This window comes from Panthera pardus, unplaced genomic scaffold (genome assembly GCF_024362965.1).
Source record: "Panthera pardus isolate Hobbes unplaced genomic scaffold, ASM2436296v1 HiC_scaffold_24, whole genome shotgun sequence".
NCBI lineage: Eukaryota > Metazoa > Chordata > Mammalia > Carnivora > Felidae > Panthera > Panthera pardus.
Window position 1 is genome coordinate 34,534,674 of NW_026526810.1, and position 27,782 is coordinate 34,562,455.

The following is a 27,782-nucleotide window of genomic DNA, read 5'->3' on the forward strand; positions in this document are numbered from 1 at the left end:
TTTAGAAAATGTCCTACAATGTGCATTTTATTCCATACCATTATACAATGTTTACATATAGTTATAACTCTTAAGAAAATGATTTTTCTTTACCAATTGGACGTAGTGCCTAAATCTTTCACTTGAACATGGAGAAATGGAGAGTGGAAGTCCACATCGAATGCTATCCTACAAGTTGTAATGAGCCGCAGGTGTGCCAATGAGAAGGCCCTAGAAGTCTTAAAAGAGCAGCGTGCCTTACAAACCCTTGGCGTTAGTGAATTCAGGCATACCGGATCCGCAGTCTCATCTCATAATAAAACTCAAGACAAAATAAATTAGTGTCGGACAGGATTCTAAATTGTACAATATTGAACGAAAGACCACAGTGGGACCTTTTGCTTAAAGTAGCACCAATCCACACCTGATTGCGTTTTCAACATTAACCTTCCTGTTGAATACATCGTTGGCACTTTGAGTGGAAATCTTTCTGCTTTAGTGAGGATTCCTAGACTGGCTGAGTATACTGTGTTGCAAAACTCTCTACTAAGTGTGGCAACGTCAACCCGGGAAATGGCACATTTAAGTCATTACGGCCCTGCCATGGGCTCGCCTTGTCTGTGTGTATGTGTGTGTTTTCCCCACCCCCGACCTAGCTGGTATCTTGTGGATGTTTCTGTGACAGTGTAAAAGTAAATAAAAATGCGTTTAAGGGGTTTCATGGTAAGCGTGGTGTTTCAAAACAAAACAAAACAAAACAAAACAAAACAAAACAAAACGACAACAAAACGACATGAAAGAGTGTGGTCGCAGCTAAGGAGGGTTCACATGTTGTTTAACTCCAGTAAAGTCTGATCCAGCATCTGGTGCATACTAAGGTTTTCTTCTTTGGCATGAGCCACTTTCTCTGTGATGGGATTAGAAAATTAAGTCATGAATAGCTGCACTTTGGACACAGAGGCGGTTTGTACATTTAGGCAGGCAAACATCAGTCACAAACAAAGATGAGATGATTAGGACAAGGCATGCTTGTAAGATACTGCTCATTTCCAGACAAGGACCTACAAAGGGAGAAGACATCTCTGACCCAAAGGGACTAGAGGCACAGCAGGTTCTCACAGAGCAGTCGGGGGAACCTCCACCAACAGGCCACTCGGAACAGAGCACGGGTGGGGCTTGGTGAAGGTCCCCCGGCCGTATGCCACGGGGACAGCGACGGTGCTTGCAGCACTAAGTTACTTATGGCAGACATTTCTGAGTTACAGGCAGTTAAAGATCTGGGAGCTGTGTTTAACACAGAAGACAGAGATGATATAAGTCGGTATTCTGACAACTTTTAAAATGATTTATTTCTGTTGCTCATTAAAAAAAAATATCCAAGTTTCATGCACACTTCAGTAGGACATTCTCTTACTATTCTTATATTTATTATTAGCATGACATTCTCACCAGATTCCAACAACACCATTAGACGGAATAAAAGCATACCTTTTAGACAATCAGGGACTTCTGACATGAGCTCCTGTTTTCAAAAGCTATTTTGCCCAAGCATAGGTACATTTAATCAAACGCTATACCAGATATTAAGAAGTTAGGAATATGAATATGTAATAGCAATATATATATATTATATATTGCATCATATACAATATGTATACGTATATAGTTACACACTCCTTGGCTTTGGCTTTCTAACTTAGGCAGAACTCATTCTCTGTGGGAAACAGAAAACAATTTTTGGTCCCCATTCTGTATCAGTTCAAACAAGAAGAACTGCGATTGCTGGATTGATTGTTATAAATGTCTGATCCATATACATACACATAACTTTACCATAAAAGCAGTTTTGGGTTTAAAGAGAACTTAATTATTCCAGATTATAAGAGGAAGAAAGACGCAGATGAAGCCAGCCTTTCTGCTAACTCCCTCCATGTACGATTCTGCAGAGAACAAGTGCTGTCGGCCCTATTAGTTGAAGGCATGGCAGTCCTGGACTTCCTGCCCATGGGCTCCATTCCTAGAATTCAGCCCAAGTTCTTTCCCACTTAAGTTTAATCCTCATTCAGGGCCAGCTTTAGTTGGTTAGTTAGGCGGCGGTTTTGCTCAAGTTGCTGGTAGAGTTGATCTGTACAGGTCAGCAAGCAGGTTAGCAGAAGAGAAGAGGCAGAAGGAAGACAGGTTAGCCAGACGTGGTGAAGGAGTTAACAGAGATCCCTCAGGTCACCTGCCGAGCAGCTCACCCTTACCCGGTGGTCGTCTGTCCCGTGCTCAGGAAGGATGGGTGGGAAAGGCCTGATAGACTCAGGATGAGCCAGGATTTCTCTCTTGGTGGCCAGGGAGGGAAAGGGAGTGACAGGGGCAAGAAAGAGAGAGGGGGAATGTTCCTCTTGCACCTTACTAAAACCCCTAGGTGAATGGAGCCGAATGCAGTTCCTGGCAACAGCCTGAGGAGCCAAGGCAGGGGGTCATGGTGGAGATCTTACAGTGAAACTTGAACCCGCCCATTTTGCCCACCTCTTCCAGGAACCCCTTTCACTTGCGCTCCAGGGACTGGCTCTCCTTTCAGGCAGAACCAGGAGGGCCCCCCCCCCCACCCCCCAGGCAGAACCAGGAGGGCCCCCCCCCCACCCCCCGGCTGCCTGTGCACTCAGCTCTTAAAATGCAGAACTAAGCTCCCTGTCGGTCCCCCAATCACCACCATACAGGGTGCACTCTGACCTCTCGTCGTTTTGACACAGGGTGCTACATTACTCAAACAGCACAACAAGAAGCCCGTGTCTCCGTGCACAAGTGACGTAAAATTCATTTGCCGACTTCTTGAAGAGAATGGCGTTCGTGTGTGGCGCGAGATGGAGGCGTACAGCACGGACAAGACCTCAAACATCCACAAGGCCACCGGCACAGCATCAGTTTTACACACTGGCGTCTAATCTGCTCATGCGCTAGGGAGGCCAACTACAGGTGTCAGTCTGTATCTGATGGCCCAGGGGATGCCCCCGAAATGACAAGAACCTGGCATTTACCATGAAAAGTTGGAGGAGATACGACTGGTTCAAATGACAGTGACAACCTGGACCCAGAAATTCTACCGACCGATCTCGAAAAGCTGACAATCCTAACCCCAGGGAGAACGAACCCATCCAGCCTCTGGACCCCAGGGGTGTCGGGAAATTAATCAGTTCTTATGTCAGCTTTCTCTGAGAAGTGACAGAAGATGGGGAAGATGCTAGGTTGCACTATGCTTTCTAGCTTGGAGTGTCTGCTACTTTGTCCTCTTTGCTCATCCTCATTTTCTGGATATTCAAAACGCTGGTCAAATGTCACCTCCTCCAGGTAGCTCCAAACATACACCATCTAGGAGTTTGGGCTCTCTTCACTCCTCTACCTTCCAGCAAAATGGCCAGCTCATCGAGGGCAAAGAACATTTTGGGCTCAGCTCTTCACCACCTGTCCGCTGCCTTCCACAGTGTCCTGCAAAGGACACATGCTTGGGGTTTGCAAATTTAAACCCCACTGGCAATATTACCGCTAATGCAGGGGGGCGATTGCCACGGGCAGGCAGGTTTGGCCAAGCTGGAATAAAAGAACTTTGGAGAAACCCTAGAGAATCCAGAAGGTCAATGTAAATTCAGCTTAAATGACAGCTGTCCCTCCACATCCCCCTCTGGGCCTGCTCCACTTCAGCTGTCATGGAGCTGCCATGCCTGGGTAGACTGGGGGCAGGAACCAGAAGTGGTTTTACATTCAGAAGTATTTTCTGCTCCTGTCCTACCTCCCAGATGTCTGGAGCCTCTAGTGCCCAGACTCAGGAATGCTTTCTGTTTGGTCCAACCAGGTTCTTGAAGCAGCTGCAGCTATGGCCTGACTCTGTGAACTAGAAACCTGGACACCGGCAATTTCTTGACAGAATCAAGGTGCTATTTATCCTTTCGTGCACCCCTACCTCCTGGGGCTCTTCCAGATTTGCCTTCCCAATGCATCATTTTCCCGTTTCTCCTTGTAGAATGTACTTACACAAAGTGTGAAAGTCTCTGCAAAGTTTTCCCCCACCACCCCCCCAAAACAGATGTGCCTCCAGAATTAACTACACATCTGCTCAGCAGAACTTGGAGACCTGTCATTTTGTCTATAGCAGGGAGTAGGGGCACTCAGAGAAGGGCCCCCTTCTATTACTAGGAAGTTAAAAAAATATATGACAGGAATCACGGTCAAAAGCAGACCCAAGGAGCTTTAGGGGGAAAAAAAATCCACGAAATTATAGAAGGCTTTTTTTACACTCTCAAGGGAGAGACACTGACTTCCAGATTCCAAATTTTAAAAAGTCTACTACACCAGTATTAAAATGCTTTAATTTATGGCCCTCTTAAAGAGTATTTTTTCTCTACCCTGATGTCTTTGTGGAGCAATTGACAATATTTTCAGTTTGTCTACATTTGAGTATAGTGGTATATGTCAACACTCTCAGGCTAACAAAAACAGATCAAGATCACTCACGTTTAAAACACAGGAGAAATAGAGCCAGACTGCTGAGCTGCAGAAATGTTGGGAATTAAGAAACAAAAATCCACATCATTTTAAAGTTCTAATTTTGCAATTTCTTTTAAAATCACTTAACCATTGGCACGCCTGGGTGGCTCAGTTGGTTGGGCCACCGACTTCAGCGAAGGTCATGATCTCTCAGTTTTTGAGTTTGAGCCACGTGTTGGCTTTGTGCTGACAGCTCAGGGCCTGGAGCCTGCTTCAGATTCTGTCTCTCCCCCTCTCTCTACGCCTCCCCTGCTCACGCTCTTTGTCTGTCTCTCAATAATAAAAAAACGTTAAAAAAAATTTTTTTTAATCACTTAACCATTGTTTTTAAAGTAAAAATAGCGAAGCCTAAATAAAATATAACTGTATTCTGGGGCACCTGGGTGGCTCAGTCAGTTAAGCGTCTCTTGATTTCAGCGCAGGTTATGATCTCACGGTTCGTGAGTCCCAGCCCTGCGCTGGGCTCTGTGCTAACAGCATGGAGCCTGCTTGGGATATTCATTCATATTCTCTCTCTCTCTCTCTCTCTCTCTCTCTCCCCCCATTCCCCACTCACACTCTCTCAAAATAAATAAACTTAAAAAAAAACTGTATTCTGAACAATTTCCACTAACTACACTGGCAAAAAAAGAACCAACCCTAATGGTTATACTTTAATAACAACTACAAATGAAAAAAAAAAACTGCTATTATCACAAAGATTATGTATGCACAACTCCTCCTAAAGAATACATAAGGTCCTTACGGGCACAAAAATGAATCTTGCCTTAAATGTAACCATATGTAGAAAACTTAAGATGTCATCTCGTGATCTAAATGAAGGTGGCTAAGTAATGAACATACTTTTAAAAATCTTTAACTGTTCTTTGTGCTGTAAAGGAGGATCAACAATAATCTCAATAACACTGGATCCAAGTTCCAGTATGTGAAGTCCCAGCAGCGTGGGACGGCTGTGGAGCCTTCGGCAGAGCCTTGTGTTAGTTAGCTGCAGCCCCACGAACAGGGCCAACTCAGCACTGACACATCTAACTACACCTCTGGCAGAGGAAGGCACTGCTCAAGGCACACCTGCCACTCCAACAAGCAATGTGCCCTGTGTGGGTTCTCAGTGAGGACTATACACCAGCACCATCACAATCTCAACAAAACACCCCACTCTTTAATCTTTGGAAACCAAAACTCTGAGAGGGACCCACGCTTGAGCATTTTTTAAAAGTCCAGTGAGGAACTAGTGCTTTACCAACTTTTAATATTCATGTTCAGAATGAAAAAAAAAAAAAGGGTAGCAGCCAAAACTAAGCCTCCTATGTGTGAAGCAGATTTGTAGTTTTATTTATTATTTAGTTTTGTTGAAACTGAAATGTCAATAAATAAGAAGTAAAAAGAATAGCAAACAGAAATAGCTTACACAGTGTTTATTTTACACTGAAATGAGGAGCTTCTGTACAATGGAAAGCAGTGTGCCTGGCTCTCAGGCAGGATGCTAAAAGAATGAGCCAGGTCAGATGGAGAACAGACAAACCGCAGAGCTCAGAGAGGTGGGACAGCCAGCTTGATGAAGGGGTCTCAGGAGAAGTGAAGCAAAGAAACTTATCTGCATGAGGAGAAAAGGTGGGAGAAAAAGAAAAAAAGTGGCACAATGGAAAAAAGGAAAAGCAAACTAACAGATGAGAGCAGCACTTGAAACCCAGGCAGGAAGCAGACATGCAAAACCCACTGCCAGCCGCACCTGCAGGACGATGTCCCTCCTCGCCCACCCGTGTCTAGACGCAAGGCCAGCACAGGCCCCTCTGGGTGACGGTCCATCGTCAAGAAGGCCCACGAGTAGAATTCAAAAACAGGTTTTAAGCTAACTCACCTTTCAGAATATTTGAGCATTCTTGATGCCACAAATTTTCCCTATAGAATCACCACATTTTAGCACCAGAAAAGACCTAGAGACAGATGTTCTGATTCACCCCCGCATTTACAAACGAAGGAAGAGAGGATGGAATTCTCTCTACTTTCCATGGCGACAGTCACGTCTCTAATGGTGATGTGGAAATTCTATAGCCTGTAAGGCAGCAGGCACATGCCACACTCTTTACGCTACCATGTTCATACATGGGTGGGTCTGAAATTTCCAGAGCTCAGGTGGAATTCAGCGCTATATTATTAGAATGAAGAGAACGCTCTGTGGAACACTCCAAGTTAGAATTTAGAGAGGCAGAAGAAGTGTAATGCTTAGGTTGGGTTAGCAATACATGGATTAGTTGTGTATGATCGAAGTTCGCATGTGAACAAGGTATCTACTCTCTCACTGCCTCACACAGTTAAAGGTGAGCCATTAACTGCTTAACTCATACTGTGTAATCGGTGTCTCATATCCCAATTCTTTGACACCAGCTGTGGTGTTCACTGTGAATATTTCAATGCCGTTTATTTAAACACAGAAAATTAAAGCCTCGGTTATTCAGCAGATGAACCATTTCTCTCCAGAATTCTTACAGGTGAGGAAGAGATCATCTCTCAACCATCCCTAGGCTGTACTGGATCAATCTCCTCTCAGATCCTCAGTAACCAGACACTTGAGGGTTCCTTAAGTGTATATTTCTTTTACCAAAAATGATCCTATTGTATTTAATCGAATCTCGGGAAACCGATCTTTGATATTTCCGGGGAAGCTCCTGCACCACTGCGTAGCCTTCTAGTTTTACTTGAGCCTCGTTTAATTTCCTAAAAGGGTAGTGCTCAAGCCATTCGTATTTCAGTTCACTGCTTGGTGGGGACAATCTAGCTCAGAGATCATGAAATGAACACATTCTGAAGGGAAAATGATGTGTATAGACTGACTTAATCTACTCGGCTCTTCTATTAGTAGAATGTGAGCAGACAATAACTATCCTAGATTATGCAGAGAGAGCAAACAGAAAGGTGTGAAGATGGAGATTCTGGAGGTATAGAAGGCAGCAGTGGTGAGTTTATCATATTAGCGTGAGGGCACGGATGTGAGCAGGCAGGGTGGATCAACATTTACATGGAAGTCATATCGTTGAGAGCGTGGTCCAGCTCCTCGCTGATGGCTTTGTACTTCAGTTTCTGAGCGTACAGCTCGTCTATGACCAGGAAGTGGAAGGCAGAGGTGCAAGGGCATGGAGAGTGATCAAGAGATGGAGGGTGAGCGAGGGTGGCACGGACACCATCCCCACACAGCAGCAAGAAAAGGGCAATGCATGAAGGAAGTGATGCCGCAGCAGGTGGCCAATGCAGGAGGCGTGCGTTTTGTTTTTAAATGAATTGAAACAAAAACAAAAAGAACAAAACCCATTAGAAAATAAAACAAGAAAGACTCAATATGAAAAATCATAACAAATAGGATTGGTTTCTCAGTAAATCATGTTACACCCTGAATACAACCACAGAAGGCCGTCTCCTGGGTAGGTAATAGAATAGCTTTCCTTTCTATAGCTATATTTTAATTCCACTGGAGTAGTCAGCCATCTGCAACTCTCAACAGTGGAAAAAATTCCCAAGGGCAGTGTTTTGGAAGGACAATTTGTGACTCTGAAATCCTTATCTGGCTCCGCCTTCAAGCCACTGACTTCCTGACCAAACCAGACCACTGGGATGTCGGTTTCTTAGTGTCCTGTGAGCTACTCCTTTGGTCTTCTCACTAACCTACCCTGTTACTGGCCCACGAGGTTTGAAAAGCGAGGACAGCCACACGTTTATGGTGGGGCTCTTGCCAAGTCTGCAATTTAGTTTTTGTAGCGATGAAGGTTTCACACTTTGCTGCACTTTGGCAGACTGTTTTACAACCACCTGTCATTCTCTCTTCTCCACTAGCTTGGATGCCTTCGCCAGCCCCTTCTGCCTTTCTTGTATATTCTATGCATTCTCCTTTCTTTCCTTTTCATAGCTGACCCTTCACGAGCCTCAGAGTTCAACATTTAGGATTTCCGTGAGACAAAGGCAGGTGTTACTAAAACAAAAACCTAAATATCTTAGGGGAGAAAGGCTTGAACATAATCTCAAAACACAATGTCCTATTACCCCCACCCCCCCCCCCCTTTCAGAATATAGAGCATTTACCAAAATATTAAGGACTTAAAACCACAAGAACCCAACTGTTACATTGAATTCACACTTGGAAGACGAGTTGTGTCTAAAAACGAATCCATGCCACTCTGACAATTAGGAGGTATCAATAAGCAGAGAATACACTAAGTCATTCTCACCTAACAACAACAAATAAACCTGCCCCACTTCTGCACAGTGTGAAGGAAAGCTGGATGGCATCTGCCCTTACAAAGAGATGTGCCTCATCTGGTGGCTAACAGTCATCTGGAGAGCAGAGGACTCAGGTCCAAGAGTTTAAGAGCCACAGAATGAAAACCCCAAAGGACAGGCAGGAAGAAGGTGCAAGAGCAAAGAAGTATATCCAGGAGGATGCACTTGGATTGGCAAAGTGTTCCGCCAGGTCAGTTTTCAACCATAAGGACTAAATTAAAAACAAAACTTAAGATCTTACCTTCTAAGTCATCAATGCTTTTCTCCAATTTAGTTACTGACCTCTCCGCAAACTCAGCCCGAGTCTCAGCCTGTAACGATTCCATTTATTTTAGTCAAAATCGGGAGGTTTTACATTTCTAGGAGCTACAAATACAGGGAAAACTAGAGAATCAAAATCAAGCACAGCACCCATAAAACGGGTCTGAACACTTCAGTCAGTCACTAGCACAGCGCACTAACTCCAACACCACTGGATCACCATACTTTTGAAATGAAGAAGCCCTGACCAGCTTTATACAAATGGACTCATTTAAAATCCAGTTGGCTTCCTCTAAAACACTCATAGTATTACCTCCTTCAGCTTGTCAGAAAGGACCTTGATCTCTTCCTCATATTTGTCTTCCTTCTGCGAGTACTGTAATTAGAAAGAGCGTTCCAGATGTCAGGCTACGGCTCACTCTATACTCAGGTCTTCTAATACAAAGAAAGCGCCAGCCCAGCCAACAGATGTTGAGGATCCCTTAGGAGGTAACGGAGCCTCTGGTATCAAATGGCACACTACAATACATTCTCTGTTTTCTTGCCTATTGTTTTACACGGGATAAGAACAAGATAACTTAGCCATGTGGCACTTGGTTTAAATTGAATTGTTATAGACGAGTCACACACTCGACATAAAAGATGTTCTTTATTAAAAAAGAGAATCTGTTATCCAATAATCATCAGGAAATCACCTCAAAATCATGCCATTTGCTAAACAATATGCTTTCGTCAGCAGGGCCTCAGAAGAGAAAAAGGATGGGTCTTTCGAGCAGCTCTTAAAAGATGCTTCTCCCCCACACCATGCTCCTGGCCTACCTTCTCAGCCTGAGCCTCCAGTGACTTCAAGTTGTTCGTCACAGTTTTCAATTCTTCTTCAAGCTCGGCACATTTGCTAATGTTTTCGATCAGAGGCAGAAAGGGTGGGAGACAAGCCCAAGGAAGGAGGAGAGAAAAAGGAGAGGGATGGGAAAAAATGAAAACCGAGTCCCAGAGAACAAAGGGCTGCCTTAAAGTAGCCAAATCATCAGGTATTAAAGAACTCAATTGTGCCGAGGACACTGCCTCCTTAAACTTGCGCCAGCAGAAAGGCAGGGTGACAAAAATCCGGTAATTTTGGAGTATGATAATTTGGCTTCTTTTTGGCTGCACCAAAGAGCATTTTGAAGGAAAAACAAAGGAGTTTAAAGGACCCAAAGAAAGCACTTAAAGCAAGACAGAAGACAGCAGAGGGTGTCGTTATACCGAACGAACCAGTAGACACTGGAAGCTGAAAGGCGTCTGGGTTGCAGTTAAACCTAAAACCACACATGAGCCATCAGTACCTTATCCTCTGCAGCCATTAATGCTTTCAAGGTCTGATCCATTATTCTTAATTGTTCTTCCAGCTGTCGAACTTGGCTGTTAGTGGACACAGGAAATGCACAAGGCCATTCTCAAAATCAGTGTGCAGGTAAGGCATGCAGTGATACACGCATTCATACTGACACCCCACACAAGTCCTCCGTGTTCCGTACTCGCAGCTCATCCATGTCGGATGAGCACAGGAGGAGCCCGGAGCTGAAACAGGTCAATGTGCAGCTGCCAGAAGGTCATGCTGTTTAGTCACTGCTCTGTAGCACCCCACACACAGCAGACCGGCACGGGGCCCGCTTACCTTTCTGAGAGCTCAGCCCGCTCCTCCGCACGTTCCAGGTCACTCTCAATGATGACCAGCTTACGGGCCACCTGTAGCAGGACAAACACAACACACACACACACATACCATGGGGCCAGCAAGCTTTGAGTATGGGGGCAGGACACGGAGGTGGGTACTGGCTCCACCGGCCCCTAGAAGTTCTTATCGACAAATGAGATGACCCTCTTTCCCGTGGATGGGAGAGAAGCAACTCGCTACCCGGAGGGCCAGGGGAGAGCAGACCAGAGGCTTCTGCTCACAAACACTCAGAGTCGCTCGTTTGGGGGAGGCAGTCTGACTTTAAGTCTGACTCAGGTGAAGTCCATTTAATTACAGGGCAGCCAGCCCAAGTGTGCAGGAAGGGAGAGAGAGGAAATTCACCATCTTGAAAATAGCAGAATGGTGAGACAAGATGCATCCGATGCTGTGAAGGTGGGGGCTGCCAAAAACCACTGAAAATAATCCTGAGAACTCTATCAATTTAGAGCTCTGTACCTCAACCTCCTCTTTGTGGAGGAGGTTAAAAATGACAACAGGATACCAAGAGAAGCTAACTTGAGATGAGCTGGTAAGATGACTAATGGAGTCAACTCTGTATTTAGCAGAGGAAAGGACCTGAGAGCTTCAAAGGGATCCTTTGAAGCATTTCAAAAGTAGCAGGCATAGTGTAACCTGGAAGTAATAATAGGAATAACGATGGTGGTAAATAACAATAATAGAAAAAAGGAGTGTCAATGCCATTTCAAGACAGCCGTGACACATTAAGATAAAACTAAAGCAACAGTCATGTTAGCTGTTATCACAGGAAGTTGTTCTCATGGAGACATGGCCAGAAGCTGATTCACCTGTGAACCTATCCTGATAACAGGATTCTACCACCTTGAAAAGAGAGGACACATTGAAAAGGGCCTCTTGAATCTACACGGACTTTAGTGCATGGACTGTGTCCCTATGCTGCCTGAACTGGATCATGTTAGGTGAATCACACCAGGAAGAGCCGCCTGCACGGTGACAGTACGAGACGTTCTTTCCACAAGTGAGGCCCAACTCTCCTCTCTCCTGGCCAAAGGTCTTTTGTCCTTGTCTGGGGGCTGCACAGCTGGGATATCGCAGGGGAAGCTTTGGTCTTTCTCAGTGCTACGGCCTGGCTTCATGATCAAGACTGGGATGCCTCAGCAGGATCAAATAAGAACTGTTTTCTGGAGACAAAGGGAATCTGCTTCTCAAAACCACCCATTTCCACCAAGGAAGCAGATCGTTTCACTGAAGAACGCAAGGCTGTAAGCACTGCTTCCTGGCCCCCACCCAGGCCAATGCAGGGGAGTCTGTGAGGCTCTGGGCCCCAAGATCTGACCTCTTCATACTTGCGGTCGGCATCTTCAGCAATGTGCTTGGCCTCTTTCAGTTGGATCTCCTGAATTTCCATTTTCTCCTCATCCTTTTGGGCTCGACTTTCAATGACTTTCATGCCTCTGAAAAGGAAGACAAGCAGAAGACCCAAGGTTTAGAGGAGACCTCCGTAAACCCACACTGCGCTGCACTGGTCCGTGAGGCTTGGTGTAACTGGCAGACCAAAATAGAGCACAGGGCTGCTTTTATTTTCCAAACGATGAAGCAAGAGTTTCCAGAGCTGAAGGAAGAAAAAGACATACACTTCTCTGTTTATTGTGAACGAAACCTCACACTTTCGATACTGGTGAAGCTATCCAGGGATCTAATGTTAAATGAAAGGTACCACGTCAGGATCCTGCTTGAAACTGGGAGGCATGGAAACAGGAAAAGCCAACATGCTTTACTTGCTATATAAATAATGAGATTTCTTCCTAGTTAGAACAAAAACAAATCTGTCTTCGTGTACTTCTTCCTACAAAGAAGGTAGCTGTTCTCACCCCATCAGTCACAAACGTAAACATTAGACCGAACCATGTGACGCTGCTGACACTTGACTATGTCAGACCTACAAAAATGACAACTTCATATGGGTCAACCTAATACTTTAGATGAAAAACTGTGAGTTTTGCCTTTAAGAGAATTCTTACATAATAGAGGTGTTGACAGAGAGATTGATGCCATCGTCTGTGCTGTCTCTGGGTCTCACAGTGTTAAGTTTTCGAAAATGTAAATTGTTGTCGGATGTATTACGGTTTTATGGAATAAGTCATTTTAAAATGGGATTCATTAAAAAAATAAAAATAAAATAAAATGAAATGGGATTCGTTTACCAAAATCTAAGTAGGCAGTTCGGATGATGAAGTACTACAGGATGCATCAGAAGACTAAAATTCTTGGCTTGTCTATAAATTCGCCGTGAGACTTTGGGCAGGCCCCATCAACTTCTGAGCCCTTGTCTTCTCATTTGTAAAAAGAGGGGAGTGGGGTAAGTGATCTCTGAGTTCCTTTTTTTCCTACAAAGTCTAACATTGCCAGATTGCCTTTTACGTTTACTGGCAAGTATATTTCAGGAAGAATCAGCCACAAAACCACTGGCATGTGTGCACGGTAAAAGATGATGAGTCATCTTAAGGAATTCCAAAACTCTTGGTTAGGGAAGAAACAATAAGCAGCAGTGAATAAGGAGCTGGAAACTTCAACTTAAATGCTTCTTTAATCTTCAAGGCTGAAATCACTCTTTACCCATGGTGGCAGGGTGCTCACTTCTATCGGAGTGAGTGGACAGAAACTCACTTCTATCAGAGAAGGAGAAATGGAAAGAATGATGGATTGCCTTCACCTGCCCAGGCCACAGCACCGATGCACACTCCCAGTGTTCTGAGCCACCACATTACTCTGTCATGCTTCCAAGCAGGAGAACTCTCCAGTCCAGTCTTTCTTGGAACGCTTCTATGCAATATGAATACATTAACTTGAGCAGTTGAACAACTTCTAGAATACACGGAGTTGTGCTGGGCTATATGGCCATGGTATTCCTTTACTACCACAAAACTGTATCTTGGAGTAATAATCAGGTGGGGCCAGGTTACAGGGAGTGGGTTCTGAATACACGACTATCCGACTATATTTACATGTGCACCAGTATCTTACCAACATTACTAAGTCCAAAACAATTTACTTTTGCAGATAATATTTCTGTTTTATCTGTGCTTCCTCTTCCACCAATTTGCTGGTTACTTGACAACTGATAGTGCATGGTTCATTTATCTGGGCCCAGTCTCCTTGGCGTATTTTAAATAAAGTTTATCTTTTGGAAATGTCTAACTGCTCTGTGGTCAGCAAGAATGAAAGAACCAATAGGCATCCCTAGCATTTCTCATTTAAAGGTCCATCTCCCTCTCTGGATGATGAGCTCTATGAAGGCAGGAATAGGAGCTCTTTCTTCTTTGTAACCTTGGGATTTCAAACAGTGCTTTGTACACAGGGGCTCCACTAAACGTTAAAGGAACAAACCTAGTAAAGTTATACCTGGGATCAACTGAGGAGACGATCCCACCAAGGCACTGTAAAATTGTGAAGCCCCAAAGATCAGAGAAGCCCTCCTGTTCCACCCGGAGGAGAGGCCTGTGCAGAAAGGTGGGCTGGGAGAGGCACCCTCACCTCTCACTCTCATCTGCTGCCTTCTCGGCCTCCTCCAGCTTCTGCAAAGCTGTTGCCAGTCGCTCCTGGGCACGATCCAACTCTTCCTCAACCAGCTGGATGCGTCTGTTCAGAGAAGCTACATCGGCTTCAGCCTAGGCAGAGACAGTGAAAGGCATTTCAGACTGGGAGAGAAAGTGAGGGCACTGCCTACAGGAAGTGGCTGAGCCAGAAACACCGATTTCTGACAGGAAGCCTGGCCGTGTGGTGAGCTACCTCTAAGTGCATTACACGCCCTGGTCAAGTCCAGAGTTCTCGAAGACACTGCTACATTGATTTATATAGTGAACGTCCACACTCGCGTGTGTTAAGTCCACACACACCATTCTCAGTGGAGAGAGGGACCGTTACCAAGTGCTCTCTTACTTGGTTCCTTTCTTCCACAGAACTCCACAGTGGGTCCCCCTGACTGCTAAAGGGGCGCTTCATTACGGCCATCTCACTCAAGGGGACTCGAGCACTGGGCACAGACAAGACCTACCAAGGCTCCGCCACATAGGACAAGAGCAGCCCAGCCGGAAACCAGACTCAGGAGTCTGCATTCTCCTTCCTCCTGGCTACTTTCTCAAAGGAGTCTTGAAAGGAACTAAAGTATTTAAAAACTCAGCCTTTCTAAAATATATGCCATACAGACACAACCGCCCCTCCCCCACTCCCGTTTCAGTAACCCCTTTAGGAGAACTCGGTCATAGGCTGGAACAGGGCCAAGACAAATTTCCCAAGTGTTCTTGAGATAAGCTTACTGGCATTTCTTGCAAGGTTGTTACAAGAAAAGTTTCAAACTCCTTAGGAGAAAGCAGTACAGATACTATTTTTATTTAGTATCTGTATCTAAATTAAGATGTTACTTTTCGGGGGATGCAACGATTAGCTGCTATTATAAACACTTTTTACTGTGAGCCTCAGAACACTTGCAAGTCTATGATGATCCATTACATACACTTGCATTGGTGTTTGTTTCAATACTATGCCTGGAAGTCAAAGAGAGAACTTACTAATCAGGTACCATTTCCTCATCTGCAGCCACTGTGAATGTGTGCTTATCATGGGGTGAGAAGGTTTTCAGGACACCACTTTAGAGTTTTCTAAAAATTACCATACATACTTAAGGCATGCCAGTTCTACCCATATTTCCGTGTGCTTTACTCAGTTGGAAGCTTCCTACATGTAAGCAATCATAGTTCTCTGCACAGAAAGAATATGGGCTCAGTAAATGTCTACTGAATAAAATAAATAATTTAAACAAAAGCAACTTTCTTAGCTCATGGACTCCTGACGTACTCAGTCTGAAAGGCACATGTAGTGAGAGGCTGTGATTATGGCCTTGAATGAAATGAATACGAGAATGTTCAGCTCTTTGCTCCTCTGGATTTGTAAAATTTTAAATGCCAAGTTTTGTCTGGGAAAGAGAAGTTATTAGGGCATCTCCAACCATGGTGAAGGACTCTTTATAAAAAATTCAAATACACTTTTGTCTCGACGAAAATTAACTATGTAGTAGTAACAGGCTGACGGAGACAGGGAAAAGGAGAAATGGGAAATGGCTCTGAGGAGGACAATTTGCATCCATATAGGCCCACAAAGTAAATCCTTAGGGGTGCACAGCTAGTAATGGGTTCTGCTAAGTCTGACCGGCCAATGAGTATGTTTTTTTTTCTAGAGGAGGAGTGAGGGTAATAGGGACAATGCATTTCTTACATAAAAGGAACTGTCGTTCTAGCCCTATTTCTTAAAAATTGGAAGGAACTATACATTAAGGTCAGGTCAGCTTTGTTCACTTTTTTTGTATTTTCCATTTCTAACACAATTCTATTCCTTTTATGAATGGGGCATGGTGGTGGGGGGTTGTCAGGAAACAAGCAACTCCGAAAGCTGAAAACAAAAACGAAGAGCAAAACCAAAAATACCTTAGTAGAATGTCTAGGTCATACACTTGAAAGTATTCCTCACCTTTCGTTATTATTTTGAATATGAAGGCAAGTATCTTCGTTACAGGTGCTATGGCCAGAGAAATGTCAACATGATTTTCAAAATGTTTTCTTGTAGCCACCACACTCTAAGGTTCTGCTCTGTGTTTCACCTGGGCCCCAACCCTGAGGACTTTGTACTCATAGAAAGAACAGGGTTTATGCTCTGGGGAAAGGACCTTCCGGGTGGCAGGGCAGTCTAGGTCCCCAGCTTGTCATGTGGCCGGGGCATGGAGAGTAAGGAGACCATGCCGCCGTGCTCATTCCTGCCTCTGCACACAAGATCTCCCTGCCTAAGCGGCCCCCGTCAATCCATAGCTTCCTTCTTATTGCCCCTCACTCTAACCACTCCTTCCTTTAGCTCTGGACCCTGAAACGTAAATGTCACTATTTCCCAGGAGCGTGTCGTAGAACCTTCGACTTCTTGGCACTATATAGGGCCTCATACAGGGCCCCCAAGCAACAACTGGGAACAGAGGTCCATTCTAGGAGCCAGGACCGTGCACACAGCAGACCTGTGGCTGGTTCACAAAATGGGGTCTCACCTGTTTATCTGGAAGAGTCTCTAGGCATCATCCAGCAGTTCCCACAACTGGCTGAGTGTCAGAATCCCCTAGAAGATGCGTATTAATAATGCAAACTTCCAGGCCCCATCCCCAGAAATTCTGATTCAGGAGGTCAGAGGGGATGGCAGACATCTGCAACATAAATACGCAACCTGTTCCATCCCTCCACCTTCCCGGCCCCACCATCCAAAGAAGCTGGCAAATCCTGTGGGAACCACTCTTCCAGCTCTCCTTTCAAAAGAAAGGAGAGAGGGAGCTTTGACCCACAGTGCTGACCCTGCTCGGGCCATACTGACATCAGTGGGAGACAAGACTAAAACCCCAGTTGCCTGGGTCCTCGTGTGTGGGCTCGGCCACTTCTCATGGCCTCCAGGGATCTCACAGCAGCCCTGGAATTGGTGGTTCTTACCTCTTACCTTCTCTCTTCCTATGTTAGAGTGGCAAGTCCCCTATAGCCTCTCTCAACGCAACTCCCCATGTGACAGAGAGGCTTTGATGACAGGCCTAGGAGAACAGTTACTGCACTGCATAGCATCCACTAAACAAGCCCTCTCCGTCCCTTCAGAGATAAGGTATGGTATTCCACTGAAAACTTCACCAAGTAGCACTCATGGGTGACACCTCACAGGTAGACACAGAGCATCTGGCCTCAAGCTGGGAAGCCAACACCCGCTGCCCCTGAGCTTTCACAGCAGCACGGGCAAAGGTGCTTGTAGGCTACAGCTGGGACCTGGGAGCAGTGTCTGGGGTACGTCTATCTGCACGTAAGCTTTCCCTGGGAAAAACCTGGACTCCCACTGGCTTCTCAGGCCGTTCCACACTGGGAGGGTCGCAATTTTGTTTCGGTCCCTGCAACTCAAGTTTAAGTCCATAAATTAATTAAGGAAACTTCTTACTCTTATTTTTACGTGTGTGTGTGTGTGTGTGTGTGTGTGTGTGTGTGTGTGTATGAGAGAGAGACAGAGAGAGAGAGAGAATATGAATAATTGAATGAATATATGTGTGTGCTTTGGATTATGCTCTGTTCAAAAGGCTTCTAGCTCTTACCTTCACTAGCCTTTTATTTCTGGTATGTGTTTTCTAAGTTCTGAAGTTTATTTAGGTATTTTCTAAGGCTCCTTCATCACAGAACCTGGGTAGTCTACCTAAGATTTAACCTTCGGTTACCTCTGCCAGTACAAGTCCCCAGCCACATGAGCATCTGTTATTTAAAAAGCACATATAAACAACAAGGAGTGTGGGAAGGGTCAAGACTCCAGACGCAAATCATTTCCAGGCATGGAAATCACCCTTAGTGCGCTGGGTTGGCTTCTTCTAAAAATGTGTTGATAACTGCTGGTGGAGTCTTTCAGTTTGGGATGCTAGTTTCTTTTACTTCAAAAGTGCTATTGTGTCCCACCATGTAATGAGCTACTCAGAAAAGAGACTGCTATATTAGTAAAGGCTACCAATTATCTTCCTGCAGATCTGTTGTTAAACAGCCAGCAGGCACTTTGCAGTTGTGCCTGGCCTGTCCTGCACCCAACCCAAAGGTACCAGCTACCTACATGGAAAACAAGGGTGGGCACACGGCTCCCCCAACCTCAACAAGGTACTATACAGAATCAAGGGTAGCAGGGCCACTTCAACACAGCAAACTATTACTCCAAATCAGATTTGACAGCAAACTTTTATGATGCCTACATTTTCATGAAATCCAGATGTTTTGGCCAACTATATATATACATATATACATATATATATATATATATATATATATATATATATATATATAAATATAAATAGCAATGGTTTTTACTTTAAAAAAGTATTCTAGTTAAAACAGTCAATAGTAACTAGGAGAGTAACATTATATCCTAAGAAATGATCCTCTGGAATATGTTTTCAAAGTCCTGCCTGAACCAGAGGGGAACATGGGATGACCAAAGGTCAGGCATTTTTATTTCATGCAAACTGTAGTTATACGGCGAAGGTTTCACCCAACTTGCTGTGTAAGACCAAGTGACTACAGCCAAGTTAAACTTCTGCCCTTATATGGTAAGGAAAGGGGAAAAAACCACTGATGACATTAAGGGGCACTCCCATGGATAATAGATAAACACAACCTCCTCTATCTGTGCCAAGGCCTATAATTCATGAGGCATATTTGTATAATGAGGGAGAACGGACATGAACAGGGCATTGTAGTGCCCTTGCCTTGCCTACATATGAAGACAGAAATCATGAGTGTATATTCCAGTTATTGCCAGCCTGGGGTTGCCAGTGTGAACACAAAGCGCACTCTTTTGAGTTTCCTGGTCTCAGAGCTATTTACCAACTTGAAAGTGGGAGAGGGCAGGGGATTTCTGTTAATTGGTTATTTCCCATGATTTAATAAAATTACTAGTTGAGAACCTATAGGATACAACTTTAAGTCTCGTTGTTTGCTGGATACCACCCAGAAAGGAGGAAAGACTGGCTCCTTCTTGCTACTCTTTCCTTTGATAATAAGAAAAAACACACAAAACCCTAGTGTGTCACAAGACCTAGAGTCAATCATTATATCAAGCAAAGTATCCTCATTCCAACATTTTGAAGGGCCCACACACCCTGGAAAAACAAACCAGTAGGAAATAAGGGATAACCAAGTTTTCCAAGGTAGTACTAGCCTAAGAGGGCCAATTAACTACAGTACATCTGAACTTTTCAGAATCAGAATTTAGGGACAACTCTCCAGTCAAGTATTTCTTGCAGCGGCTCATGATTTTGTCACTAAACCTGTATCCTTGTGGCTAAGAGAAACTGACTGCTAGCTTAACTCACAGCTATGTCTGACAACTACCAAGAGACCACCTTAAATTAACTCCCTCTAAATTACAGTTGCAGAAGTTAGGAACAACTCTCAATCTGCAATGGTCTCTTCTGACTCAGTCCTCAAACTGCTATCTTAAAAGGTTCTGGGGTGCCTGGGTGGCTCAGTCAATTAGGCACCCGACTCTTAATTTCAGCTCAGGTCATGATCTCATGGTTGTGAGATCCAGTTCTTGTGTCACCAGACTCTGCCCCAGGCGTGGAGTCTGCTTAAGATTCTTTCTTTCTTTCTCTTTCTCTCCCTCCCTCCCTCTCAAAAAAAAAAAAAAAAAAAAAAAAAGTTCTGTGTCCAATCAACCTGGATAGAGTGTTTTCAAAATTACTTCCAAAAAATTCAAACTATTTAAACCACTTTAAACACAAAGCTTTGAAAAGAATGAAAGCATCATCTTTAGCCAGCAGGCCCAGGAAGACTACCGTTAGAAAAATGATGTACAAAAGAGAAGACATGTATAAAAGTAACAATATGCCCTTCATAAAATTAATCTTCTGTGTCTAACATCAAACACTAGGACAGGAGTCTAGTCTATAGAAGGCTCTCCTGCAGAGGACTACATGTTCCCTTTCTGAGGAGGGTAAGGGGAGCTCTATCTACTCACTTCCACCACTAATGCCACCTCAACCAAACATTTCCTCCAGTCTGCCCACATCCTCTCTCCATCAAGTTCCCAAAAGGAAAAAAAAAAAAAAAAATATCGGTTAAAAGCATTTATATGCAGTGCTTTGACATGTAGTGAAAAGAGTAGGCCATTTTCAAGACCCTTTGAATAGGTGGTGAACTGAAGGCAAAGGAGCAAAGAACAAAGCCAAGTGCTGTGCAGTTTTAATACCAGCTGACATTTAGCACTTACTCTGTTGTGTCAAACACTGCTATAATTTCTTTACACATACTAACTCCTTTTGCCACCTCAACAGGTAGGTATTATTATTATCCACATTTTAGAGTTAGGGATCTGAAAGAACGAGAAGTCATTCTGCCCAGCATCTCACAGGGAGTAAGTAGCAGAAGCCAGAATTCAGATCCTGGCAGTCTGGGTCCAGAGTTCTCATTCTTATCCATCATGTTCTATTAGTTCTAATGGTTCAAGGACAGCTGTTAGCCAGGCAGAGAGAGAACTGGAATCATTTTATTGCCCTGTCAAATTCAGACACATCAATGGGATCTTTGCTGACTTGTTCTCAAGAAAACTGTCTTTCTTATTAATTTCCTGATTCCTGTCTGTATTTTCCGCCAAATTTCCTCTAGTTAGGCCTTCCTCCTAGGAGGACCCATTTGTTTCTATGTATTTTATGCAAAACAGGTATTGAAGTTTCTGCAGCCAGCCATATTGCCATTACAAACGCCTAACCGGTAGGATTTACTCAACTCAGAAGAATGGGTCCGTATTAAGCACAGCTGGACACCATATTATGCTTGTCATAAAATTCCCAAGGTGTTTGAGTATCCTGATTTAAAACACACACTCGAAAATCAACAAATAGCAAATGCCTGAGCTACCTCTGAAATCCTGTTCCTGTATGTTGGATACATTTGCCTTAGGAGAAAGGAAGGAAGCCAGGTATTACATTCAACATGGGGGAGGGGGAAGCCGGCAAGAGAATACACCCAATGATCGTTGACATGTAGCCAACTCTTCTCAATACTCGGTAACAAAGGAATATCTGTATATGACCACTAGGGAGGAGAGATGGTTAATACAAAGGGAAAGGTAAGCGGTCTCATACTATGCATGTCATACATACATGTATGTCAGAGCCCGGCGCTGTCAATGTCTCAACCACCACAAAGAAAACCAATGGTCAACGGGGATGGTGGAGTTTAGCATCCCCCGGCCCTAAAGTCTGGCAGTGCCCCAGACTTTCCCTGTCAGCGCCCCTTTCCAAAGGAACGGATTTCCAAAAGGATTTCCCTCTTCCCTCCCCACCCTTCGAGTAAATAATGCCAGCAGCGCAAAGTGCACATCCCGAGGGACCCGAGACACCCGGGCCGAACGCGAATAACCCCAAAATAGAGCCCTTTCTGGGAAAGCGCTGCTTCCAGAACCTTCTCAACACCACTCCTGCTTCCCCTCGGGGCTTTTACTTTAAACCAGCGAAGATGGGAAGGAAGGGCTGAAAGGAATAGGCAGGGCCCCTCCCTAGAGTCCGACGCCAGCTGCCCCAGGTGCGCCAGGTGCGCCCCTGGAGGCGTGGGGGCAGGGGTAGGTGGGCTCTGGAGGGCCCTGCACAGCTCTGTGGGCCCAACTGGGGCGGAGGCGCCTCTGGGTGGGGGTAGGTGGGCAATGGGTGGGTCCCTTACGGTCTCCCTCAGCTTCCTCTCGTAGTCCAGCTCACGCTGCAGGCTGCCCGCGCGCTCCTCCGCGGCGTCCGCCTGCTCCTGCAGGCTTCGGATTTTCCTCCGCACCGCCTCCAGCGAGCTGCTCCCGGCCATCGCGCGGGGCGGCGGCGGTCTGGCCGGCGGACTGCGGTGGGAGAGACCGGCTGCTGCGCTCCGGCCGCCGCTGCCGCAGCCGCACTCCTGAGCGCCCGGCCGCCCCGCCCAGGCCGCGCCGCGCAACGGCGGCGCCCCCAGCGGCCCAGGACCAGCCCGGAAGTGGCGGTCTCCCGGGCGGCGCAGGCGAACCGCAGGCGGGTGCGCGAGCGCCGGGGGCGGGCACAGAGGGCGGGGCGCGCGCCACGGACCCCGGGAATATGCAACCCGCGTGAGACACTGCGCATGCTCGCGGCACCGGGGCTGTCGGAGGTGGTGGACTCGCTTTGGGACACCTGGAGAGCTGGGCCCGGCCGGGAGGGAGGCCAGCGCGCCAGGGATTTTACTGCGATTCCTAGCGCCCCTCCTTGGCTCCGTGGTGACCCCGGGTAACGGACCTGGTTGCTAAGGGCGGTGGTGCCGCCTACTGGCGGCGGGAGTTCGCACTCGGGAGTTCAGAATTCCCAAGCCCAAGAGAGAAGCTGAGTGGAGGAGTTTGGGGCCTGAGTGTGTCCCCAGGACCTTTCTTCGTTATAAAGAACTACAGCACACAAGATCCTAATCACAACAACCTTCCTCTTTCACTAAACTCACGAAGTGAAAACCACTAACATATTGCATTAACCTTGATTAAACCTAACATATTGATTAAACCTTTCTAAATGCAGCGTTCCTAGGTAGGTTAGAATCCGGCTTCTAGAATCTCTCCTGGCTGTTGACTTTGGCCAAGTAACTTGACTCTTCTGGGCTTCATCTATAAAAGTGGAATTAATAGCAGTACTTCCCTCATGGGGCTGTGGTGAGATCTATGAAATAAAACAAAGTGCCTAGCACAATACATTGTACATAGTTAACTCAAATGATAGCTTTAGTGAATAAATATGCAGGCACTGCCTTAAGAGTCAGGTGGGGGCCCATCACGGGCTGTGTTCTCAGGGCCACGAACCTCTTTGGGGCTCACTTCCCTTTCCATAAAAACAATCATCTCACGGGTCCCTTATAACTTACAAGCTTCTCTGGTTTTAGATCAGCCTCAGAGATCTTCTGGAATCTGACCAATTCTGGGCTGGACTGAGATGCCTTTAAAAGGCACAGCCATGAAGGCTACAGAACACTATGAGAGCCTTTGGCTACAGCTGGATGAAAACCCAAACTCTGGGAACCGTCCTCTGCCAATTCTCCCATTTGGGCTGCGTTTTTAAATGCCTTCCAAATCTCATGGCTTTCTTCCTCACCTTTTTCACAGGAGGCCCTTCAAGTCAATTCCTGATGTATTTAAGTGTGGGAATAATGAAGAACAAAAACATACTTGACAACCCCGTCCTCCTTCTCCAAAGCCCTGACAAGGAACCTCCTTTGCTTTCCTGATTCATTTTCTATGGACTTTGTCACAGTCTCCGCTGAGACTCTCACAAACCTCAGCATGTGCCCTCACGCCCTGTAGGTGGAGCCTCTCGCTTTGTTTCCACACAGTTCATCTGGTCAGGCGGGAGGTTACAACTCCTCCCCCAGAGGAGTCCCGACAGTGGGCCTCCAACTTTGAAGGTGGAGGAAGGGGGCGCCAGGGAAACTACTGGACACTTGCAAGTGCTCTAAAGCAGCCAACTAATGACTTAATGTCCTGCTTTTCAAATACCTGGGAAAGACAGTTTTAGGTGAGTTCATTTTAATGCTGATGTCATTTATACAAGAGTTTAGGACAGTTCTCAACTTTGGGTGCACATTTAAAAAATACTAATGCGTGAGTTCCACTCCCAGAGATTCTGATTTAATTGGCCTGGGGTGCAGTCTGGATTTGGGCTTTTAAAACCTCCCTAGGAGATTCTGTTTACATAAGGTTGAGAATCACTGATTTAGGAAGCAAAGATCTGCAAGGAATAAAGACTCACATACTGCAAATATCAGATACATCACAATATTGGGGAAGGGGTTGGGGGCCAGAGAAAAAATGGAGCCTTTGATCCCATTCAGCCTCATTTAGGTGGAACACCAAAAGTTTCAAAAGAAAACCATCAGGATGCTTGCTACCTTGTGAATTACAATCTTTTAAGCTAGGAAGACCCTTCTTTTGGAATAAAATTTGTAAAGTATTGGTAAATATGTAGAAAAAGGTTTTAAGTAGTAGGAAAATGTAAAAATGTTTTTAAATTGGTGAGTAATGACAGTGAAATGTCCTAACTCCAAATGTAATATGATTCTACCTCAGGAAGCTGACCTCCTATCTCCCGCTTTCTTTAGTGATATCGGTCTCTTCCTCCTTAGCTCTTGATTATTTTTGTTAGGAAATCACTTTAAATATAGCGTTTCTTTGCAAATGTTCTTCTTCAACATCCCTACACATTCCAAACAACCTACAATATCTTAAAAGTTCAATAATCAATCTACTATAAAAAAAAAAAAGTACCATATTAGCGACAGTTTTCCAGTAGGAAACCAAAACACAGTTTCAAAAAGCTCCCTCCCTTGCTAACCCCGCCTCCACCAAGGTGGCTTTAAATATCCTCATCCACTTCTGCCCCACTTCATTCCAAAGCTCCCTTAAACAAAACTTTTCAATAAAGACATGATAGCACTACATAGTTACAATAATTATGATCTTTTTTTTCCCCCTTTAAGAATTGTAGTTGCTTTTTTCTCCTTCAGTCTTACTAGGCTATTTTCAAATTCTCTGCATTCTTTTCCTTATAAGGAATATCTCTCCTTGATCTATCAGCGGCTCTTTTGAAAAAGCTAAATAAACGTCCTGCTGGAGAATTTGGGGGAGACAGACATCCTCCATTTAGCCTTACACGAAGCAGACATATGATCTACATTATACAAAGCAGACACAGAGTTATATGTGTTTTTTGGCTCTTTTTCTAAAGCCAGGTAGTTTGTAGCTTTAATGTTTTAGCTAAGTCAGTGCTTCTGTGAACCCCATTTCCAGTAATCTTGATGTTCATTGAAAAAAGAATTTTTTTTTTTTTGGTCGATTCTAAATGTCCTATGTCTGGATTTCCCATTTGCAAAGCATGCTTGGAGATTACATTTTAAGCCTTTCACGCCACAAAAAGCCATTACTGGTTTCAAGGCCCAAGACCCTCCAGCAATTTGCATTTTACTCTCATACAAAAAATTCTGCCATTGTGCTTGGTAGTTCAACTTCTGGGCACAGCTTTCCCCGGTGCTCATACATTCTTGGAATTGTTACTAACTTCCCAAGGAATTCTTTCCTAATTGGGCCTCTAGCCTTAATGAGCTTCTACAATGGAATCCAACAGTGTGAAAAGAAGTCGTTCCTTTGGAAATCTAATGCTTGGCTTGACTTATGGAGCAGAAGAGACAAGCTCTTCAGCTAAAAAGATTCCAAAGGGCAATGGACAAAGTGCTGGTAGAGTTTTTGCAGTGTGTGCATCACCCCTGAAACTATGTGGTGGTTGTCAGAAGGCTGACAGGTGGGGGTGGGGCAAGCAGGAGGGGCAGGGGGCAGTTAGCTCACTATACCATATAAAGCACTGAGCTATATATAACTCCCAGGGTACTTTCAGGATCTAGTGCTGTCAGACTGCAGACCCAAGCAAGTATCATCTTCCCAGGCAGATCTTAAGGGCTGGATTAAGGCTTCCCTAGTGAGCAAGGAGGCCTCAAGTGTCTCTGCACCCCAACATCAAGCTCAGCCTTCTAAGTAAAAGTAGCACCATGTCATTCCTTCAATTTAGAGACCAGGCCCTCTGTACCCTGACTAGACTCACCATTGAAAACCAGGCATTCCCACCCACCAGAGGCTGCAAAGGAAAGAAAGTAAACTAGGCATTCTGTTTGCACAAACCTTGGTGATGACACCGCAGAGGTTTTCTGCCACCAGGGAGGCAAGGTTCACCTCCAGCATCCAATTTCAGCCACTCCACTCCCAGCTTCTCACCCACCCACCTCCACCCCCAGGAGTGGGGGAAAGAAGGAGAAAAAGAGAGAGGAGTGGATGAAGTATAAATGAACGTGTGCAATAGAAGTCTGAGGCAGCATCCAGTGCTCTGGGCCATGTCAGGGCTGTGTGCGGGTGTCCAGCAGGAAGAGGTGACCCTCCTCCATTGCCCCTTGGCCATTGTGGTGACCTCAGAGTGGCCACTGGGCAGGAGTTGAGGGAGATACTGTGTGCGTGCACTTACGTCAGTGGCCTTTTTCTCCGCCAGCTCCAACTTCTCCTGGGCATCTTTGAGAGCCTCGGAGTATTTGTCCAGTTCATCTTCGGTGCCCTTGAGTTTCTTTTGCAGCGACACCAGCTCATCTTCCAGCTGGGAGTTGGCCGTGAGGGACGGGGAGGGGTGGGGGTGGGGTGCAGCAGGCAGCGTGATCCCGCGGGGGAGGGGTGTGGGTGCACAGAACCAGAAGGACAGGGACAGCAGAGAGAGAGAGGGAAAGACAGGGAGGGAGAGAGAAAGAGAGAGACAGAGTTAGCCATTCGTGCGCCGTGCTGCGCCGCGCGCCCCGGGTACCTTGGCGGCGGCCTCATCCGCGGCCAGGAGGCTGTCCTCCGCCTTGTGCAGCTCCTCCAGCACCCGGTCCCGCTCGTCCTCCGACGCCCGCAGCAGCTTCTCCTTCGCCGCGATGTCGTCCTCCAGCTGGGGGGCAGCGGCGGGCGGGCGCGGGCGGCCGGCACGGACCGGGTGTTAGACACACACAACACACGAGCGCCTGGTTGGCTGCGGCCCCTCGGCTTGGGGCGCTGCCGACTCGGGGTTCAAGGGTCTCTAAGTAACCTCTTCTCTCCTGAATATGGAACCGCACTGTGGCCCACCCTGCACCCCCACCTCCCGCGGGACGAGGTCCCAGCGCGCTCAAGTCCACCACTGCGGATGCAGAAAAACGCCCCAGTCTCCCTGGCTTTCGGGCCGTACTCTCCATTCTGTTCCATCTTTGTTCTTAGGAAAAAACTTCATGACTCGACCCCCCCCCCCCCCCCCCGCTCCCACCTCCACCTCCCTGCCCCTTCCCCCTGCTCAGGCTCTACCCCAGTTGAAGGTTTTATTCTTTCCAGTCAAAAGTCCAGAAGAACTTCTAACACTTTCTGGACTCGATTCACCCTAACCTGCTCGCCCCCCCACTCCGGTCCAACACTGATCCCCGATCCTGAGAGTCAAGTGTCTCTAGGAGTCGAGAAGACCTCGCGGGCTCTGGGAAGCCGAGGAGGGAAATAAACGTCCCCGGACGAGACCAAAAAGTTAGCGTAAGCCTGAGTCTTGCTCTTCCCCTCCCCCTTCTCAGCTGCGCGTCCCCGGCCTCCCAGGAGTGGCGGGGTGGGGAGTGGCTCCCCTTGTCCTCGGGGTGAGCGGCCGGGAAGGGGTGCCAGGCGCTCAGGGCCCGGGGGCACCGTGAAGGGCGGGGGGAGCGCAGGGCCGGGGAGGCGCAGACCTGCTTGCTCCTGTCCTCCGCCGCCTTCTTATCGGCCTCCGCCTGCTCGGCTCGATCCAAGGCGTTCTCCTTGTCGAGCTTCAGCATCTGCATCTTCTTCTTGATGGCGTCCATGGTGGCGGCGGCGAGGGGCCCTGGGGCTGCGGCGGGAGCGGAGAGGCGAGTGCGCGGTGGGGCGGCCGAGCCGAAGTGCGAGCGCGGAGCCGCCTGCTGCTCCCAGATATGTACTTTCCCAA

At 46.2% G+C, this 27,782-nt stretch overlaps 1 protein-coding gene across 27 annotated transcripts; it reads right to left on the bottom strand.

Moving 5' to 3' along the window:
• TPM1 (tropomyosin 1) lies at positions 1-27,773 on the bottom strand. Of its 27 annotated transcripts, none has more exons than XM_053889007.1 (10): positions 27,547-27,761; positions 26,631-26,756; positions 26,304-26,429; positions 14,267-14,400; positions 12,069-12,186; positions 10,694-10,764; positions 9,856-9,931; positions 9,350-9,412; positions 9,017-9,086; positions 1-886 (listed from the first exon to the last, which is right to left on the bottom strand). In XM_053889007.1, the coding sequence occupies exons 1-10, from the start codon at positions 27,658-27,660 to the stop codon at positions 804-806; spliced, it is 981 nt and encodes a 326-aa protein (XP_053744982.1). In that variant the 5' UTR covers positions 27,661-27,761; the 3' UTR covers positions 1-803. The 27 variants fall into 27 exon arrangements, with proteins under 27 accessions (XP_053744982.1, XP_053744975.1, XP_053744972.1 ...); XM_053888996.1 differs by lacking the exons at positions 1-886; positions 9,856-9,931; positions 26,631-26,756 and adding exons at positions 5,909-6,100; positions 7,523-7,601; positions 10,362-10,437 and having other exon boundaries at positions 27,547-27,757; XM_053888994.1 differs by lacking the exons at positions 1-886; positions 26,631-26,756 and adding exons at positions 5,909-6,100; positions 7,523-7,601 and having other exon boundaries at positions 27,547-27,754.
• Positions 27,774-27,782: the final 9 nt, after the last annotated feature.